The sequence below is a fragment of the Carassius gibelio genome, chromosome A23 (assembly GCF_023724105.1).
Source record: "Carassius gibelio isolate Cgi1373 ecotype wild population from Czech Republic chromosome A23, carGib1.2-hapl.c, whole genome shotgun sequence".
NCBI classification, from domain to species: Eukaryota; Metazoa; Chordata; class Actinopteri; order Cypriniformes; family Cyprinidae; genus Carassius; species Carassius gibelio.
This window is the reverse complement of record NC_068393.1, coordinates 2,909,683-2,929,260: the sequence shown is the minus strand read 5'-3', so window position 1 is coordinate 2,929,260 and position 19,578 is coordinate 2,909,683. Positions and strand designations below refer to the sequence as shown.

At 44.8% G+C, this 19,578-nt stretch overlaps 1 protein-coding gene and 14 non-coding genes across 15 annotated transcripts; 12 read left to right on the top strand and 3 right to left on the bottom strand.

The window, feature by feature from the left end:
* Nucleotides 1-275: 275 nt before the first annotated feature.
* Nucleotides 276-348, bottom strand: trnaa-agc (transfer RNA alanine (anticodon AGC)). The gene has a single exon. It is a non-coding gene; the product is annotated as a tRNA-Ala (tRNA).
* A 1,110-nt stretch (nt 349-1,458) lies between these two features.
* trnap-ugg (transfer RNA proline (anticodon UGG)) lies at nt 1,459-1,530 on the top strand. Its single transcript has one exon. It is a non-coding gene; the product is annotated as a tRNA-Pro (tRNA).
* Nucleotides 1,531-1,627: 97 nt separating this feature from the next.
* trnai-aau (transfer RNA isoleucine (anticodon AAU)) lies at nt 1,628-1,701 on the top strand. The gene has a single exon. It is a non-coding gene; the product is annotated as a tRNA-Ile (tRNA).
* Nucleotides 1,702-1,812: 111 nt separating this feature from the next.
* Nucleotides 1,813-1,885, top strand: trnaf-gaa (transfer RNA phenylalanine (anticodon GAA)). The gene has a single exon. It is a non-coding gene; the product is annotated as a tRNA-Phe (tRNA).
* Nucleotides 1,886-2,020: 135 nt separating this feature from the next.
* trnaq-uug (transfer RNA glutamine (anticodon UUG)) lies at nt 2,021-2,092 on the top strand. Its single transcript has one exon. It is a non-coding gene; the product is annotated as a tRNA-Gln (tRNA).
* A 775-nt stretch (nt 2,093-2,867) lies between these two features.
* trnaa-agc (transfer RNA alanine (anticodon AGC)) lies at nt 2,868-2,940 on the bottom strand. Its single transcript has one exon. It is a non-coding gene; the product is annotated as a tRNA-Ala (tRNA).
* Nucleotides 2,941-3,876: 936 nt separating this feature from the next.
* On the top strand, nt 3,877-3,948 carry trnap-ugg (transfer RNA proline (anticodon UGG)). Its single transcript has one exon. It is a non-coding gene; the product is annotated as a tRNA-Pro (tRNA).
* Nucleotides 3,949-4,045: 97 nt separating this feature from the next.
* On the top strand, nt 4,046-4,119 carry trnai-aau (transfer RNA isoleucine (anticodon AAU)). The gene has a single exon. It is a non-coding gene; the product is annotated as a tRNA-Ile (tRNA).
* A 106-nt stretch (nt 4,120-4,225) lies between these two features.
* trnaf-gaa (transfer RNA phenylalanine (anticodon GAA)) lies at nt 4,226-4,298 on the top strand. The gene has a single exon. It is a non-coding gene; the product is annotated as a tRNA-Phe (tRNA).
* Nucleotides 4,299-4,433: 135 nt separating this feature from the next.
* trnaq-uug (transfer RNA glutamine (anticodon UUG)) lies at nt 4,434-4,505 on the top strand. The gene has a single exon. It is a non-coding gene; the product is annotated as a tRNA-Gln (tRNA).
* Nucleotides 4,506-5,280: 775 nt separating this feature from the next.
* Nucleotides 5,281-5,353, bottom strand: trnaa-agc (transfer RNA alanine (anticodon AGC)). The gene has a single exon. It is a non-coding gene; the product is annotated as a tRNA-Ala (tRNA).
* Nucleotides 5,354-6,266: 913 nt separating this feature from the next.
* Nucleotides 6,267-6,338, top strand: trnap-ugg (transfer RNA proline (anticodon UGG)). The gene has a single exon. It is a non-coding gene; the product is annotated as a tRNA-Pro (tRNA).
* Nucleotides 6,339-6,435: 97 nt separating this feature from the next.
* trnai-aau (transfer RNA isoleucine (anticodon AAU)) lies at nt 6,436-6,509 on the top strand. Its single transcript has one exon. It is a non-coding gene; the product is annotated as a tRNA-Ile (tRNA).
* A 106-nt stretch (nt 6,510-6,615) lies between these two features.
* Nucleotides 6,616-6,688, top strand: trnaf-gaa (transfer RNA phenylalanine (anticodon GAA)). Its single transcript has one exon. It is a non-coding gene; the product is annotated as a tRNA-Phe (tRNA).
* A 2,248-nt stretch (nt 6,689-8,936) lies between these two features.
* Nucleotides 8,937-14,806, top strand: LOC127944305 (uncharacterized). Its single transcript, XM_052540191.1, has 9 exons — nt 8,937-9,687; nt 9,781-9,864; nt 9,940-10,020; nt 10,711-11,239; nt 11,337-11,664; nt 11,768-12,569; nt 12,895-13,101; nt 13,217-13,563; nt 14,297-14,806. Exons 1-9 carry the CDS (start codon nt 8,937-8,939, stop codon nt 14,804-14,806), a joined length of 3,639 nt encoding a protein of 1,212 aa, XP_052396151.1.
* Nucleotides 14,807-19,578: the final 4,772 nt, after the last annotated feature.

Below are 19,578 nucleotides of genomic sequence, written 5' to 3'. Positions count from 1 at the left end.
TGGCAATGTTTTGCAACCAATTTGCACAGGACCATGTCTGAAATACTTTTTGGCAGCTGTGAGACCCAAAAAAAGCTAACGTGGGAGTGTCGCAGCATTGCGTCAGTGCTAGACACACCCAAATCAGGTCTTGCAGTCTCTATTAATGAGCTGATGATTTGAAACTGGTGTGTTAGATGAGGGGAAATGCAAAATGTGCAGGGCAGGGATGCCTCCAGGACAGGATTGAAAACCACTGATTTAGGGATGTGTGAGTAAAAGGGCATGAGCCAACTTGGAGAATGCGGGCATCGATCCCGCTACCTCTCGCATGCTAAGCGAGCGCTCTACCATTTGAGCTAATTCCCCTGGCCTTTCAAGAATGACGAGCATAGCTGCGAATGACCGGCTTGATGCAAAGAGGCCGTCCCTCCTCTAGGCTTGCACCTTTGCACTGGCCGCGATTGTGTTGTCGAATTAACAAAGAGATTTAGCTTTTGTGTTAAAGGACCTTCTCGGTCTTGTTACGCCAGTATGCATGTGCGGATTCTTGTATTATGCAGACTACCTTGCATCACTCGGGTCACGCAGACAACTTCTCACCTCTTTTTTCTCACACTGACTTAAAGAATAAGGAAGCGGTTCTCCATTCCAGTCCTCGCTCCCCAAAGGTCTGCATATTTTGCATGTCTCTCTCTTTCTAAAGGTCCCTGGTTCGATCCCGGGTTTCGGCAAAATCTCCCACTCATTTCCTCTTTTTGAGGCGGGCCAGTGACCAAAAATCACTGGGTTCCAACTTCTCTGTATAACTGCTTCCCCACTGCGACGGAGCTATCTGTTTGCAGGTCTGCATATTTTGCATGTCTCTCTTTGTTAGCACACCTGATTCGGATAATCAGCTCATTAGAAGTGAGCTCCTTGCGATTGACATGGTCCCTACACAGTGTTCATTGCTCCCCACTCCCTGAGCAGGGGAAATCCGTCGAAGTTTACTTCACTTTGGAACATTGGTTCACGGATTTGCGCTGCGCAACGTCTTCACACATGGACAAGTGTGACATCATATACCTCTGTATACCTCTGTACACCTCTGTGTTAGTCACTTTGAACTGAACGTACACATACGCTTTGAACTTGAATCACGGAGGGATGTCATGTGATGTCCACTTCTCAGGGCACTTACGTTTGAATGGAACAAATGTCTGAAGCTATACGAGAAACATACAAAATGTGAAGAGCAGGGGGCTCGAGGACTGGAATTGAGAACCGCTGGTCTAAGTGACATCTGACAGTTTCAGCTGTCCTCCCTAACATCCCTCTACATGTTAGACACAGCCACATTTTTAGGTCAGTTAAGAGGCCAACTTGCGTTCGTTAGCCTTTAACACTGTCTCGAGGTCTTTGATTGCTTCCACGTTAGTTCATGTTCCTTCTTTTATTGATGCTGCAGTAGCTCTTTTTCTCGGCCCAGCACAGGAAGGCTCGTTGGTCTAGGGGTATGATTCTCGCTTTGGGTGCGAGAGGTCCCGGGTTCAAATCCCGGACGAGCCCTTGGTCGGGATAAAACGTGAAGCTTTGTTGTCTCGTTGCGTTCACTAACATTGAGGCAGTTTTTTATTCAATCGGGTAGAGACAGATGGCGAAGGAAGGCCGGTTAGCTCAGCTGGTTAGAGCGTGGTGCTAATAACGCCAAGGTCGCGGGTTCGATCCCCGTACTGGCCAGCTGTTTTTATTGTCTGGGGGCTCATCTCTGCTCTGCTCTGCTCTTCTCCTGTGACAAAGAGTAGGGTGATCTCACTGAAATCCCTGCTTGCTAAGCAGGAGCTTGTTGTGGCCGAAATAGCTCAGTTGGGAGAGCGTTAGACTGAAGATCTAAAGGTCCCTGGTTCGATCCCGGGTTTCGGCAAAATCTCCCACTCATTTCCTCTTTTTGAGGCGGGCCAGTGACCAAAAATCACTGGGTTCCAACTTCTCTGTATAACTGCTTCCCCACTGCGACGGAGCTATCTGTTTCCCAGTTGGCCACCAAACAAGCAGTTTAGGTTCCATGGTGTAATGGTCAGCACTCTGGGCTTTGAATCCAGCGATCTGAGTTCGAATCTCGGTGGAACCTGTGTGGTTTCTTGCCGCAGGAAAAGAAAAAAACAGCACTAGTTTGGCACTGGTGACAGTCTTTGTGGCCCTGTGAGCAACGGCTGCTCCAGGTAAGGTTTCATGGTGTAATGGTTAGCACTCTGAATCCAGTGATCCGAGTTCAAATCGCGGTGGGACCACTTTTTGCAACCAATTTGCGCAGGACCATGTCTGAAATACTTTTTGGCAGCTTTGAGTCCAAAAAAATTAACTAACGTAGAGACTGTGGCAGCATTGCATCGATGCCCAGTCGGTCTCTTTAGGGCAGTGGTTCTCAAACCTGTCCTGGAGGCACCCCTGCCCTGCACAGTTTGATTGTCTGCTTTATTAGACACACCCAAATAAGGTCTTGCGGTCTCTATCAATGAGTTGATGATTTGAAACAGGTGTGATAGATGAGGGAAACATTCAAAATGTGTAGGGCAGGGGTGCCTCCAGGACAGGTTTGAAAACCACTGCTTTAGGGAACTGTGTGTAAAATGGCAATGTTTTGCAACCAATTTGCACAGGACCATGTCTGAAATACTTTTTGGCAGCTGTGAGACCCAAAAAAAGCTAACGTGGGAGTGTCGCAGCATTGCGTCAGTGCTAGACACACCCAAATCAGGTCTTGCAGTCTCTATTAATGAGCTGATGATTTGAAACTGGTGTGTTAGATGAGGGGAAATGCAAAATGTGCAGGGCAGGGATGCCTCCAGGACAGGATTGAAAACCACTGATTTAGGGATGTGTGAGTAAAAGGGAATGAGCCAACTTGGAGAATGCGGGCATCGATCCCGCTACCTCTCGCATGCTAAGCGAGCGCTCTACCATTTGAGCTAATTCCCCTGGCCTTTCAAGAATGACGAGCATAGCTGCGAATGACCGGCTTGATGCAAAGAGGCCGTCCCTCCTCTAGGCTTGCACCTTTGCACTGGCCGCGATTGTGTTGTCGAATTAACAAAGAGATTTAGCTTTTGTGTTAAAGGACCTTCTCGGTCTTGTTACGCCAGTATGCATGTGCGGATTCTTGTATTATGCAGACTACCTTGCATCACTCGGGTCACGCAGACAACTTCTCACCTCTTTTTTCTCACACTGACTTAAAGAATAAGGAAGCGGTTCTCCATTCCAGTCCTCGCTCCCCAAAGGTCTGCATATTTTGCATGTCTCTCTTTGTTAGCACACCTGATTCGGATAATCAGCTCATTAGAAGTGAGCTCCTTGCGATTGACATGGTCCCTACACAGTGTTCATTGCTCCCCACTCCCTGAGCAGGGGAAATCCGTCGAAGTTTACTTCACTTTGGAACATTGGTTCACGGATTTGCGCTGCGCAACGTCTTCACACATGGACAAGTGTGACATCATATACCTCTGTATACCTCTGTACACCTCTGTGTTAGTCACTTTGAACTGAACGTACACATACGCTTTGAACTTGAATCACGGAGGGATGTCATGTGATGTCCACTTCTCAGGGCACTTACGTTTGAATGGAACAAATGTCTGAAGCTATACGAGAAACATACAAAATGTGAAGAGCAGGGGGCTCGAGGACTGGAATTGAGAACCGCTGGTCTAAGTGACATCTGACAGTTTCAGCTGTCCTCCCTAACATCCCTCTACATGTTAGACACAGCCACATTTTTAGGTCAGTTAAGAGGCCAACTTGCGTTCGTTAGCCTTTAACACTGTCTCGAGGTCTTTGATTGCTTCCACGTTAGTTCATGTTCCTTCTTTTATTGATGCTGCAGTAGCTCTTTTTCTCGGCCCAGCACAGGAAGGCTCGTTGGTCTAGGGGTATGATTCTCGCTTTGGGTGCGAGAGGTCCCGGGTTCAAATCCCGGACGAGCCCTTGGTCGGGATAAAACGTGAAGCTTTGTTGTCTCGTTGCGTTCACTAACATTGAGGCAGTTTTTTATTCAATCGGGTAGAGACAGATGGCGAAGGAAGGCCGGTTAGCTCAGCTGGTTAGAGCGTGGTGCTAATAACGCCAAGGTCGCGGGTTCGATCCCCGTACTGGCCAGCTGTTTTTATTGTCTGGGGACTCATCTCTGCTCTGCTCTTCTCCTGTGACAAAGAGTAGGGTGATCTCACTGAAATCCCTGCTTGCTAAGCAGGAGCTTGTTGTGGCCGAAATAGCTCAGTTGGGAGAGCGTTAGACTGAAGATCTAAAGGTCCCTGGTTCGATCCCGGGTTTCGGCAAAATCTCCCACTCATTTCCTCTTTTTGAGGCGGGCCAGTGACCAAAAATCACTGGGTTCCAACTTCTCTGTATAACTGCTTCCCCACTGCGACGGAGCTATCTGTTTCCCAGTTGGCCACCAAACAAGCAGTTTAGGTTCCATGGTGTAATGGTCAGCACTCTGGGCTTTGAATCCAGCGATCTGAGTTCGAATCTCGGTGGAACCTGTGTGGTTTCTTGCCGCAGGAAAAGAAAAAAACAGCACTAGTTTGGCACTGGTGACAGTCTTTGTGGCCCTGTGAGCAACGGCTGCTCCAGGTAAGGTTTCATGGTGTAATGGTTAGCACTCTGAATCCAGTGATCCGAGTTCAAATCGCGGTGGGACCACTTTTTGCAACCAATTTGCGCAGGACCATGTCTGAAATACTTTTTGGCAGCTTTGAGTCCAAAAAAATTAACTAACGTAGAGACTGTGGCAGCATTGCATCGATGCCCAGTCGGTCTTTTTAGGGCAGTGGTTCTCAAACCTGTCCTGGAGGCACCCCTGCCCTGCACAGTTTGATTGTCTGCTTTATTAGACACACCCAAATAAGGTCTTGCGGTCTCTATCAATGAGTTGATGATTTGAAACAGGTGTGATAGATGAGGGAAACATTCAAAATGTGTAGGGCAGGGGTGCCTCCAGGACAGGTTTGAAAACCACTGCTTTAGGGAACTGTGTGTAAAATGGCAATGTTTTGCAACCAATTTGCACAGGACCATGTCTGAAATACTTTTTGGCAGCTGTGAGACCCAAAAAAAGCTAACGTGGGAGTGTCGCAGCATTGCGTCAGTGCTAGACACACCCAAATCAGGTCTTGCAGTCTCTATTAATGAGCTGATGATTTGAAACTGGTGTGTTAGATGAGGGGAAATGCAAAATGTGCAGGGCAGGGATGCCTCCAGGACAGGATTGAAAACCACTGATTTAGGGATGTGTGAGTAAAAGGGCATGAGCCAACTTGGAGAATGCGGGCATCGATCCCGCTACCTCTCGCACGCTAAGCGAGCGCTCTACCATTTGAGCTAATTCCCCTGGCCTTCCAAGAATGACGAGCATAGCTGCGAATGACCGGCTTGATGCAAAGAGGCCGTCCCTCCTCTAGGCTTGCACCTTTGCACTGGCCGCGATTGTGTTGTCGAATTAACAAAGAGATTTAGCTTTTGTGTTAAAGGACCTTCTCGGTCTTGTTACGTATTATGCAGACTACCTTGCATCACTCGGGTCATGCAGACAACTTCTCACCTCTTTTTTCTCACACTGACTTAAAGAATAAGGAAGCGGTTCTCCATTCCAGTCCTCGCTCCCCAAAGGTCTGCATATTTTGCATGTCTCTCTTTGTTAGCACACCTGATTCGGATAATCAGCTCATTAGAAGTGAGCTCCTTGCGATTGACATGGTCCCTACACAGTGTTCATTGCTCCCCACTCCCTGAGCAGGGGAAATCCGTCGAAGTTTACTTCACTTTGGAAAATTGGTTCACGGATTTGCGCTGCGCAACGTCTTCACACATGGACAAGTGTGACATCATATACCTCTGTATACCTCTGTACACCTCTGTGTTAGTCACTTTGAACTGAACGTACACATACGCTTTGAACTTGAATCACGGAGGGATGTCATGTGATGTCCACTTCTCAGGGCACTTACGTTTGAATGGAACAAATGTCTGAAGCTATACGAGAAACATACAAAATTTGAGGAGCAGGGGGCTCGAGGACTGGAATTGAGAACCGCTGGTCTAAGTGACATCTGACAGTTTCAGCTGTCCTCCCTAACATCCCTCTACATGTTAGACACAGCCACATTTTTAGGTCAGTTAAGAGGCCAACTTGCGTTCGTTAGCCTTTAACACTGTCTCGAGGTCTTTGATTGCTTCCACGTTAGTTCATGTTCCTTCTTTTATTGATGCTGCAGTAGCTCTTTTTTCTCGGCCCAGCACAGGAAGGCTCGTTGGTCTAGGGGTATGATTCTCGCTTTGGGTGCGAGAGGTCCCGGGTTCAAATCCCGGATGAGCCCTTGGTTGGGATAAAACGTGAAGCTTTGTTGTCTCCTTGCGTTCACTAACATTGAGGCAGTGTTTTATTCAATCGGGTAGAGACAGATGGCGAAGGGAGGCCGGTTAGCTCAGCTGGTTAGAGCGTGGTGCTAATAACGCCAAGGTCGCGGGTTCGATCCCCGTACTGGCCAGCTGTTTTTATTGTCTGGGGGCTCATCTCTGCTCTGCTCTTCTCCTGTGACAAAGAGTAGGGTGATCTCACTGAAATCCCTGCTTGCTAAGCAGGAGCTTGTTGTGGCCGAAATAGCTCAGTTGGGAGAGCGTTAGACTGAATATCTAAAGGTCCCTGGTTCGATCCCGGGTTTCGGCAAAATCTCCCACTCATTTCCTCTTTTTGAGGCGGGCCAGTGACCAAAAATCACTGGGTTTCAACTTCTCTGTATAACTGCTTCCCCACTGCCATGGAGCTATCTGTTTCCCAGTTGGCCACCAAACAAGCAGTTTCGGTTCCAATGTTTAATGGTCAGCACTCTGGGCTTTGAATCCAGCGATCTGAGTTCGAATCTCGGTGGAACCTGTGTGGTTTCTTGCCGCAGGAAAAGAAAAAAACAGCACTAGTTTGGCACTGGTGACAGTCTTTGTGGCCCTGTGAGCAACGGCTGCTCCAGGTAAGGTTTCATGGTGTAATGGTTAGCACTCTGAATCCAGTGATCTGAGTTCAAATCGCGGTGGGACCACTTTTTGCAACCAATTTGCGCAGGACCATGTCTGAAATACTTTTTGGCAGCTTTGAGTCCAAAAAAATTAACTAACGTAGAGACTGTGGCAGCATTGCATCGATGCCCAGTCGGTCTCTTTAGGGCAGTGGTTCTCAAACCTGTCCTGGAGGCACCCCTGCCCTGCACAGTTTGATTGTCTGCCTTATTAGACACACCCAAATAAGGTCTTGCGGTCTCTATCAATGAGTTGATGATTTGAAACAGGTGTGATAGATGAGGGAAACATTCAAAATGTGTAGGGCAGGGGTGCCTCCAGGACAGGTTTGAAAACCACTGCTTTAGGGAACTGTGTGTAAAATGGCAATGTTTTGCAACCAATTTGCACAGGACCATGTCTGAAATACTTTTTGGCAGCTGTGAGACCCAAAAAAAGCTAACGTGGGAGTGTCGCAGCATTGCGTCAGTGCTAGACACACCCAAATCAGGTCTTGCAGTCTCTATTAATGAGCTGGTGATTTGAAACTGGTGTGTTAGATGAGGGGAAATGCAAAATGTGCAGGGCAGGGATGCCTCCAGGACAGGATTGAAAACCACTGATTTAGGGATGTGTGAGTAAAAGGGCATGAGCCAACTTGGAGAATGCGGGCATCGATCCCGCTACCTCTCGCTTGCGCCTACTGCTTTCCACCGACTGAGCCGAAGTAAGCCCAAAGTAAGCCCACATGAACCAATCGCGTTTCGCCTGTGGCTTACTTTTGACAAATCGCGTTTCGCCTGTGGCTTACTTTTGACAAATCGCGTTTCGCCTGTGGCTTACTTTTGATCAATCGAGTTTCTCTTCCGGGGCTTACTTTCCTCCAATCGCGTTTCTCTCCCGTGGCCTCCTTTTGACCAATCGCCGGTCGTTGTCATTGTCATCTTTGTTAAAGGTAAGGCTATTACTTCATTCATTGAAAACTGGTCATTATTGGTTAATATACAGTGTGTATTTTTTGAAAACGAATCGTGTCAGTATAGCTAGCTAGCATACAGTTCATGCTTTCTTCAGTACCTGTGAACCTGTAACTTTTCACATGATAAATGATCAGATAAGTTAAAGTTATCGACCGTCAGCTAATTAAGCTATGCTACTGTCAACAATGATGTGTGTATTGTCTAAGAAGTCATGGTTTCTGGGTCCTATGAATGAAAATAACGATTAAACTATTTACATTTATATTTGGTTATAACACATAATAACACACACACATTTTGATTGTAAAAATCGTTACCAAATTGTTGTGGAGATATGGAAAAATGCATTTACCAAGAAATAAATAGATATTTTCTAAAATAATATAATAATGACTTTTTTATATATAAAACATTGAGAGTCTTAACTAAAAACAAACAAAAAAGCCAAATGTATCCATATGAGCAAAAGTATATGGGAATAGTGCTCATTTTAATTTGGGTAGACCAGAAAGTTAAAAACACTGAAAAATGGCTGAGATTTTAAGAGGTAAAAGCACCTGGTGTAACCCTGGGGTAAGATGACCACTTTTGAAGTATTATATATTTAATGTAATATTTTATAGCCTGGTGTGTGTAGTCATGGTTTAAGATGAAAGCATTGGAAATAAAAGGAAATTTCAGACTTCATACTGACATTACATATTTTATATGTCAGGGATTCCTGTCCTTTGTAGAAAACTCATCTTCAGGACAGTTTATGTCATGGCCAAGTTTATTACCACAGTAATATAGTTTATGCGTAGCTTGTTAAATTATTGTTACACACTTAACATACAGGTGTCTTTCAGATTGCAAAAGATAGTAGTCTTTTTCTGATTTTCATTCCAGAAAATGTATGCATATCCCTCTTTTCAACGCCAATCGGCAACATCAAGCCGACTCCTCATGGCGCCTTCGGCGGAGGCGAAGCGCCTTGAAAATGTGGAGTCTGGAAGGGCCAAACCTAAGGAGGAGGTGCTGTCAGAGGCCAGTACTTTTGTCAGCACGAACGGTGGAGACCCCAGTGACCAGTTTTTAGTACTGGCTCACTGCAAACTTCAGTTTGGGAAGTACCAGGGCCAGAGATTTAGATGGCTCCTGGAAAACTCTCTGGGGTATGCCGTGTATTTGGTGCTCAGCATTTCCACTGAGACAGCGCAGACAACACCCCTGTCACAAAATAAACAACTGTTCCTACAGTACACTTCTCAAATTAGAGAGATGGCAGAAGAAGTGGAAAAGTATCAGAGGAAGCAGGAAATGCAGGCAGAAGCCCGGGCAACTGGAGACCAGGGCTGCTTGATGGTGGAGTTTGGTGACTTCCAGGGCCGCTCCATGAAAGATGTTTATGAGGACCAGAGCAAGGAGGCTCAAGCCCTCATCAGGTACCTCATTAAGGCAGATGCCAGGCCCAAAACCAACATGGCCATTTTCAAGACATATGTCCTGAAAAGACGGGCTTCTGCTGTGGTCACCAGCGTACGTCAGCCTGCACCTCACGCTGCAACCTCCAGTGCTTCTGCAACCACTGCACCTCCACCTGCACCTATCCAAACTGGTGTACAGAAGACCGCAACTGTGAAAGCGCTGTTGGCGCGTGGCAAAAATTTGTCTCCTTCACAGCTGGCGAAAAAACTCATGTCACCAGTTAAACCCTGTGAGTAGGAGTGTGAATATAGAATTTTACATACAGCATTTCTTCATATATTAATTTATCATTATGGCAAACTTGTCAACTTGCTGTTTCCAGATCCATTATTGCAGTCCACTTTACCTCCTCCAGCAGCAGAACCCCCAGCCAAACATTTGACCCCGATACAGCTTTTCGCTACTGGTAAGTAAGCACCATCTTACATATGTTTGTCTCTGTGTATTGTTCACAATGATAGTTTTAACATTTGTGCTCCAGGCAAGTCCGTTCCCACTGCTGAAGATGACGATGAGGAGCTGGTATTTGCTGCATCACAATGTGAAGCACAGCTAAATACAGGTGTGGCATATGACACAAATGCAAATATTACAAGAATGTTTTGTAAAAACACAATGAGAAGCGTTATTTCTTGGGGGAAAATAATCAACATTTTAAAATATTTTTTGTTTACAATACAGAATTATGTCATGTCATGCCTCAAGCGGGATGCTTTCTTGAGTGCACTTCTTCAAAACCGTAAGGATGTCCAAAGGTGTCAGTGTATTTATTTGCGTTTCCGAACTTACCCGTTGTTAGATAATCACTAGATAACTTTTTCACACCGCTTGCTCTTCTCACTCACTCTTCATCTCCCCCTGAGCAGACAGGATGGTGGAGATTCATTGTTCTAATGATTAGAGGAACAGTTTTTCCTTACTCTATCTGTGTGTATGCTTCATGTCTGTGGGCTTCGTTGCTTTACACTTAATTCATCACACCACATTTTCCTTCCTCCATTCCATCTGATCCTCATTCTCAGTCAGCTGCACTGATTCCATTCTCCTTAAATTAATAAAGTGTATGCTGGGTTATGTGCTTCCTTAACACTAGTACCACTTTCTTCACTCTCGTTCCTAAAAATAACATAATAATTATGAATACTTGTCCAAAAATTGTGCTTTGCAGGCTGTTTGTGCGCTGCATTTATGGCATATTACTATCAAATGCAACAGTCATCCTTATTGTTTTTTTTTTTTACTGTTCACTCAGAGGACTGTGCTGCTCCATCTCCATCAGTGGAAACTGCCAAGGCACCAGCTCCTTCACATCACCGGCCACCAGCTGAGCTTCCAAGTCACTGGAAAGATCAACTTCCACCTTTCCAGCATGAGTGGATCCGGAACACACTGTTTAAGGCCAACCCACGAACCGGCAAGCCAGAACTAGTGTCCCAGCTGAAACTTTGGTGGTATCCTCCTCAGCCCCCTTTAATAAACACTCAGCCCCCTGCCTCACCTGACCTCTTCTTCTGTCGGCCCCTTTTCTTATGGATGCCGCTGAAGATGTGGTTATTTCCTCTCGTCTGTGTTCGCCCAGACTGTGGTAGGCACAGACTAACTGCGGCAGGAATTTACCGTACCGTGCGTAAGGTCTTGGACATCGACGGGTGGTATGACCTTGCCACTGAGTATCTGGAGTGCAAACGCTGCAAAAAGAAATATCCTGCCTGGTCCGAGGACATCCTAGGACAGCTGGATATGGGCCACCGCAGTCAGTTTCCAGCTTTGCTGACATACAGGTAATTCATAATGACAATCATTCATTATTAGGTGCTTTTATGTGGGTTATTTTTTACCAACTAAAGCATTTGCATGATTATACTGTTGTTTGCTTAGATACTCATGTGACAACCGGGTGCTGAGGATGATGAGGGAGAGGACACTGGGCAACAGTGTGACTCAGCTTTACAGGAAGCTGATGGAACAGCACAGTGAGGCATGGACACAGCGTGTCTTGCAGTACCTGACTGCCTGTGAACCATTCACAAGGTCCTCCCTTGTGCAGCCTCCTGTGTTTGCTGATCCTCCACTTTTACCTGCTTTGCCTAAACCTAAGTGGCTGTTAGCCGTGTATGCCAGGGATGTTCTGGGGCGACTGCACGAGGTCAAGGCCAAATTAACATCTGTCTTTGGCTGTGTTCTCATGATGGATTCGACAAAAAAGGTATCAAAGCCCTGTTTATATCCAGAAATTTGCCAGATATGGATATGGCACGGATATGGCACAGATATGGCACATTTTTTTACCCTTTTATTTTTCCCAATAGGTCACAAAGAAACTTGCCGGTGCTGCTTCAGGAACAGCTGCCTGGTGCACAAATGTCGGAAACGAACACGGCCAGGTCCTTGTCTCTGTGCTGACAGCTGCCGAGGGACATGGACTGGACTCCATGGCAGCTGGTCTGATGAAACGCTACCGAGAGGCAGGAGAGGCAGCCCCAAAAGTGATGTACGTGGACAGGGACTGCTGCAGTCAGTACGGCCAATCGCGGGTGAAGATCATGTTTTTGGAGTGGGATGAGCTTGTAGTGCGCCTCGACATCTGGCACTTCATGCGGCGATTTGCTGCAGGTGTCACGACAGAGGCTCATCCGCTCTATGGGATCTTCATGGCACGTCTGTCCACGTGCATCTTTCAGTGGGATCCAGAGGATGTGGCTGCTCTTCGCTCCGCAAAAGAGGGTGACCTGGCGGCAAAGAAGACTGGCCACATCTCAGAAAAGGCGGTCAGTGCTCGCATTACCCGGAGGGAGTTGGCACTGCACTGCCGGAGGAGGACCAGGGGGGTGGAGGAGACCACCAGATTGATTGGGTCACTGATTGATCAGTTTGACAGTGCGGATGGGAAGGACACCCTGGGAGTTCCTCTGCTGGACCACGAACGGATCCAGCAGATATGGAAGGAACAGCGCAAGCACGTCCAGTGTATCCAAGACCCAGAGGACTTTCCGCTGTACATGAAGACAGGGACACTGAAGAAAGGCGGCGTGGAGCTGTGCTGCTACAGGTGTGCTCGTGGCTCTACCTCCTTGGAGTCATTCCACCTCCACCTGAACCGTTTTATTCCAGGTATTACATGCATATGGATTATTCATTTTTCTGTAGAAAATATAAGCACTGTAACTGCTTCCATCACTTTAAAGTAATGCCGCATTAATAAATGTCAGACTCTACATTATACTTTTTAATGTCATAAGCATTGACAAAGCTGTCTTTACTAACAAGTCACTAGTAACACATGACTAAGTGACAATCATTTTTAATATAGTTACAAAACTCTATTAAATGTAGTATACAAATTACTTCAGAGCACCTTATGTGTAGTACATATATTGTACATATGTGACATATAAAACCCTTTTTTATATATTTTTTGATATTATTTAACTTTTAGGAACCAGTGCCAGCGATGCGCATTTTCAGGCCTATCTCCTTGAGGGCTTGATGCGTTGGAATGATGACCGAATGGAAGACGCCATAAAACGGGCGTCCTCCATTCGGACATATGGCAGTGCCATGAGCGAGGCTGTGGACCGGCTTAGCCGAACAGTCTTTGGGAAGCCCTGGGATGAGCGCTATCGCCCTCCTGGAGCATATACAGGTAAGACATTTAATTATTTCTTTTGCAATATTCTATTAAGTTATTAGAGTATTAGAGCCTCCAATGTACTTGATCAATTATTAAGAACACTTTTTTTATTATTTTATTATTGTAGGTGAATTGCTGGGAATCGAGTACCTTTACAGCCAGACTGGCAAAACACTGACTCCAGTGCTCCAGAACCCAGAGGAGGAAGACCGGTTGGTGGAGGAGGTTGATGATCAGGACCTGCTAGATGAGGGGTTTGAGGAAGAGAGCATGGAGGACATCACAGTTCCAGTGCTGTATGAGGATGACCCCTGCCTCAGAAACACCCCCTCATCTTTGCCTCTGCCTCAGTCCCCAGCATCACTGGCTGAGCCGTCCACATCATCTGGAGGAGAGGGACAGCATCTCGCCCCTGCCTCTTCAGTGCTGTCACAGACATCTGACACTGGAAGCAGTGTCTCCGGCGAGGCTCAGGTACGACACTCTAAGGGCTTTATTTCGTTTCAGTCTCGTTTTATTCCACATACACTACAAGCAAGTTTTTTTTTTTTTTTTTTTTTTTACTTTATTATTATTATTATTATTATTATTATAAGGTTAAAAATAGCTTCTAGAGATTTTTGTTTAGGTTTCTTTGATGAATAGAAAGTTCAGTGTATATTGTAAGATTATAAATGTCTTTATCATCAATTTAATGCGTCCTTGCTAAATAAAAGTATTAATTTCTATAATTTAATAATAAATATATAATGATTTAAATGTTCTGACTCCACACTTTTGAAGGGTATAGTGTATAATATTAAAAAAGCTTTTTATTACAGATAAATTCTTATCTTGGATCCTTCTATTCATCAAAGAATCTTGAACAAAATGTACACAACTGTTTTAAATATTGATAATAATATCAATAAAAAAAGGTTTCTAGAACAACAAATTTCTGAAGATCATGTGACACTGAAGACTGGAGGAATGATGCTGAAAATACAGCTGTGCATCACAGGAATAAATTACACTTTAAACTATATTCAAATAGAAAGCATTTTTATTTTAAATAGTAAAATTATTTCACAATATAATGGCTTTTGCTGTATTTTGAATAAAATAAATGCAGGCTTGTTGAGCAGAATTCTTTAAAAAATGTCAAAAATATTTCTGTTCAAAGGCTTTTGACTGGAAGTGTATATTAACACTAATCTGCATTTACTAGGGAGCAGTCATTGGACCTGATGGCATCGCTGGGTGGGACAAGGTCCAGGATCTGGCTGGTTTCCTGGTGGGTCTTCGTGAGGCTCCTTACCTCACCGACCTGCAGGTTACAGAGGCCATCCAGCTGTGGACCGCTCTCCCTGATGTTGATAAACAGCGGGTCAACTATCAGCCTCGACATCAGCCTCAGCTGACACATGGGCGCTTTAAGGCACCGAAGCGGTCCGGAGTCACACCGGGTGTGGAGAGTGTGAAACGGTGTCTAATTGGACATCCTGGGGGTCCAGCACAGTGGCCCAGCACCAGCCGCTTGGTTGAGGCCATTTGTATGAAGCTGTGTGCTTTACACAAGTCACCGACCAAGAAGGCTGGAGTTTCCACCCCCAGGTGGTCTAAAATCCTTTCGGATTACCACCACATCCGAGAGCTGGTGCTTAACAATCAAAGGCTGATGGATGAAACAATGATCCAGCTGTTTGAGCTGAACCAGAGGACACTCATTCAGTGGTAAGCAAGGCACATTATTTGGTTCCAGTGAACTGAATACTTCTGTACACACACACACACACACACACACACATATACATATATATATATATATATATATATATATATATATATATATATATATATATATATATATATATATATATACATATATATATATTTTACAAGTAATTTACTTTCAGGTTTCAACGGCAGCAGAAGAATCAGGAATTGAGTGTCCTCGTCCAGGGACTGACTCCATCTGACCCAATAGATGTGGCTGATGTGCAGCTTCCTCTGCCGAGGGAAAAATTGGATGACGTGCCATCAACATCAGGCCCAAAACATCAATTTATCCTTCCGCCAAATCGAGAAGGACAGGCTCCAATTCTGCGACCGGGTCGCCGGCCCGCTGCTGCCAAAAGGGAGTGCCCTATCGCACCCGTCCCCACAGTAGCGGGAGTTGTGCAGCCCATTTCAGCACCTGGGTCACTGTTAGGCACACTAGTGCTTAACCCAGACATGACTGTGTCAATAGTGATTCCATCTGCTGGTGCTTTGACATCCGGTCCAGGCCCAGCTCCGCCTGCTCCAGTGCCTGCTCCAGTGCCTGCTCCAGTGTCTGCTCCAGTGCCTGCTCCAGTGCCTGCTCCAGTGCCTGCTCCAGTGTCTGCTCCAGTGTCTGCTCCAGTGCCTGCTCCAGTGCCTGCTCAAGTGCCTGCTCCAGTGTCTGCTCCAGTGTCTGCTCCAGTGCCTGCTCCAGTGTCTGCTCCAGTGCCTGCTCAAGTGTCTGCTCCAGTGCCTGCTCCAGTGCCTGCTCCAGTGTCTGCTCCAGTGCCTGCTCCAGTGTCTGCTCCAGTGCCTGCTCCAGTGCCTGCTCCAGTGTCTGCTCCAGTGCCTGCTCCAGTGTCTGCTCCAGTGCCTGCTCCAGTGCCTGCTCCAGTGCCTGCTCCAGCCCCTGCTCCAGTGCCTGCTGCTCCTGTGTCCCGTTACACCCAGAGGAACAGGCGCCGGCGGGCCCTGGAGACGGAAAGCGGAGTCCATAAGAGGAAGTATGTGCGAGGGGTTACTTTTAACACATGCAGCAAATGTGGGCAGCCCAAAACTAAAGAGTTTGGTCATAGCCGATATGGGAATGCCACATTTTGCTCACGCTCCTGTAATGGAAAAACTTTAGATGATTGGTTGGCACAACAGCGGCAGGCAAAATAAATGACAAACTCCGTCTCCATTGTAAATAATGTGTATATTTTTGTATATTATATGGGCCCACTCTTTTCATATTTTTTTAAAAATATAAGTAGTACATAATATCTTTCCTGTGTGTGTATATATATATATATATATATATATATATATATATATATATATATATATATATATATATATATTGTTTATATTATATGGGCCCACTCTTTTCATATATATTTTTTTATATAAGCAGTACATAATATCTTTCCTGTGTATATACAGTATTGTTCAAAATAATAGCAGTACAATGTGACTAACCAGAATAATCAAGGTTTTTAGTATATTTTTTATTGCTACGTGGCAAACAAGTTACCAGTAGGTTCAGTAGATTGTCAGAAAACAAACGAGACCCAGCATTCATGATATGCACGCTCTTAAGCCTGTGCAATTGGGCAATTAGTTGAAAGGGGTGTGTTCAAAAAAATAGCAGTGTCTACCTTTGACTGTACAAACTCAAAACTATTTTGTACAAACATTTTTTTTTTCTGGGATTTAGCAATCCTGTGAATCACTAAACTAATATTTAGTTGTATGACCACAGTTTTTTAAAACTGCTTGACATCTGTGTGGCATGGAGTCAACCAACTTGTGGCACCTCTCAGCTGTTATTCCGCTCCATGATTCTTTAACAACATTCCACAATTCATTCACATTTCTTGGTTTTGCTTCAAAAACAGCATTTTTGATATCACCCCACAAGTTCTCAATTGGATTAAGGTCTGGAGATTGGGCTGGCCACTCCATAACATTAATTTTGTTGGTTTGGAACCAAGACTTTGCCCGTTTACTAGTGTGTTTTGGGTCATTGTCTTGTTGAAACAACCATTTCAAGGGCATGTCCTCTTCAGCATAGGGCAACATGACCTCTTCAAGTATTTTAACATATGCAAACTGATCCATGATCCCTGGTATGCGATAAATAGGCCCAACACCATAGTAGGAGAAACATGCCCATATCATGATGCTTGCACCTCCATGCTTCACTGTCTTCACTGTGTACTGTGGCTTGAATTCAGAGTTTGGGGGTCGTCTCACAAACTGCCTGTGGCCCTTGGACCCAAAAAGAACAATTTTACTCTCATCAGTCCACAAAATGTTCCTCCATTTCTCTTTAGGCCAGTTGATGTGTTCTTTGGCAAATTGTAACCTCTTCTGCACATGCCTTTTTTTTAACAGAGGGACTTTGCGGGGGATTCTTGAAAATAGATTAGCTTCACACAGATGTCTTCTAACTGTCACAGTACTTACAGGTAACTCCAGACTGTCTTTGATCATCCTGGAGGTGATCATTGGCTGAGCCTTTGCCATTCTGGTTATTCTTCTATCCATTTTGATGGTTGTCTTCCGTTTTCTTCCACGTCTCTCTGGTTTTGCTCTCCATTTTAAGGCATTGGAGATCATTTTAGCTGAACAGCCTATCATTTTTTGCACCTATTTATAGGTTTTCCCCTCTCTAATCAACTTTTTAATCAAAGTACGCTGTTCTTCTGAACAATGTCTTGAACGACCCATTTTCCTCAGCTTTCAAATGCATGTTCAACAAGTGTTGGCTTCATCCTTAAATAGGGGCCACCTGATTCACACCTGATTCTTCACAAAATTGATGACCTCAGTGATTGAATGCCACACTGCTATTTTTTTGAACACACCCCTTTCAACTAATTCAACTAATTGCCCAATTGCACAGCCTTAAGAGCGTGCATATCATGAATGCTGGGTCTCATTTGTTTTCTGAGAATCTACTGAACCTACTGGTAACTTGTTTGCCACGTAGCAATAAAAAAATATACGAAAAACCTTGATTATTCTGGTTAGTCACATTGTACTGCTATTATTTTGAACAATACTGTATATATATATATTGTTTATATTATATGGGCCCACTCTTATCATATTGTGCTTTTTATATTGTGTGTATGTATGTGTGTGTGTTCATTTTAATAAAACATTTTGTATATATTACTTGGGCCCACTCTTTCGTATTGTGCTTTTTATATTGTGTATACGTGTGTTTGTACTAATTTTAATAGAGCATTTTTTTGATAAGTAAAAAAAAATCTGCTAAATCATATCAATCAAATCATATCCACACACACAAAACGTATTTGAAGAAACGTTTTTTATTAATTTTATTTAAACAAAAACATTTAAATAATACACACACACACACAAATCTATGTAATATAAAATCAATCAATTGTATGTCATAGATAACAAAATAAAAGTCTCGGTTTATTGCACGCTTAGCAATACACGTCGAGGACATATGACGTCACGGCTCATCCGAGAGAGCATGGGTTCGAATCCAGGCCGCGGAGGGTAGAGTTGTCTCACATGTAATTAAAACTCTTCAAAACGAAGACAAATATACCCCGAGTATTGCAGCAGGGGAAATCCTTCAGGGTTTTCACGTGTTCTGCGTCTTTTTCGCTTGCGTGCGGGGCTCAAAGATTGGACCCCTTCCTTTGCGCAGCGAGCGCTCTACCATTTGAGCTAATTCCCCTGGCCTTTCAAGAATGACGAGCATAGCTGCGAATGACCGGCTTGATGCAAAGAGGCCGTTCCTCCTCTAGGCTTGCACCTTTGCACTGGCCGCGATTGTGTTGTCGAATTAACAAAGAGATTTAGCTTTTGTGTTAAAGGACCTTCTCGGTCTTGTTACGCCAGTATGCATGTGCGGATTCTTGTATTATGCAGACTACCTTGCATCACTCGGGTCACGCAGACAACTTCTCACCTCTTTTTCTCACACTGACTTAGAATAAGGAAGCGGTTCTCCATTCCAGTCCTCGCTCCCCAAAGGTCTGCATATTTTGCATGTCTCTCTTTGTTAGCACACCTGATTCGGATAATCAGCTCATTAGAAGTGAGCTCCTTGCGATTGACATGGTCCCTACACAGTGTTCATTGCTCCCCACTCCCTGAGCAGGGGAAATCCGTCGAAGTTTACTTCACTTTGGAACATTGGTTCACGGATTTGCGCTGCGCAACGTCTTCACACATGGACAAGTGTGACATCATATACCTCTGTATACCTCTGTACACCTCTGTGTTAGTCACTTTGAACTGAACGTACACATACGCTTTGAACTTGAATCACGGAGGGATGTCATGTGATGTCCACTTCTCAGGGCACTTACGTTTGAATGGAACAAATGTCTGAAGCTATACGAGAAACATACAAAATGTGAAGAGCAGGGGGCTCGAGGACTGGAATTGAGAACCGCTGGTCTAAGTGACATCTGACAGTTTCAGCTGTCCTCCCTAACATCCCTCTACATGTTAGATACAGCCACATTTTTAGGTCAGTTAAGAGGCCAACTTGCATTCGTTAGCCTTTAACACTGTCTCGAGGTCTTTGATTGCTTCCACGTTAGTTCATGTTCCTTCTTTTGTTGATGCTGCAGTAGCGAAGATGCGAAGCAAATGGGTTAATAGCAGTTATGTGCTATTCGCTTCTAAGTGGTTTCTAAAGTGTTTTTCGTATTACGGTCCTGAAAAGGCAACAGTAATTTTACTCCCACTTGCTATCCTGAGTCAAAACAC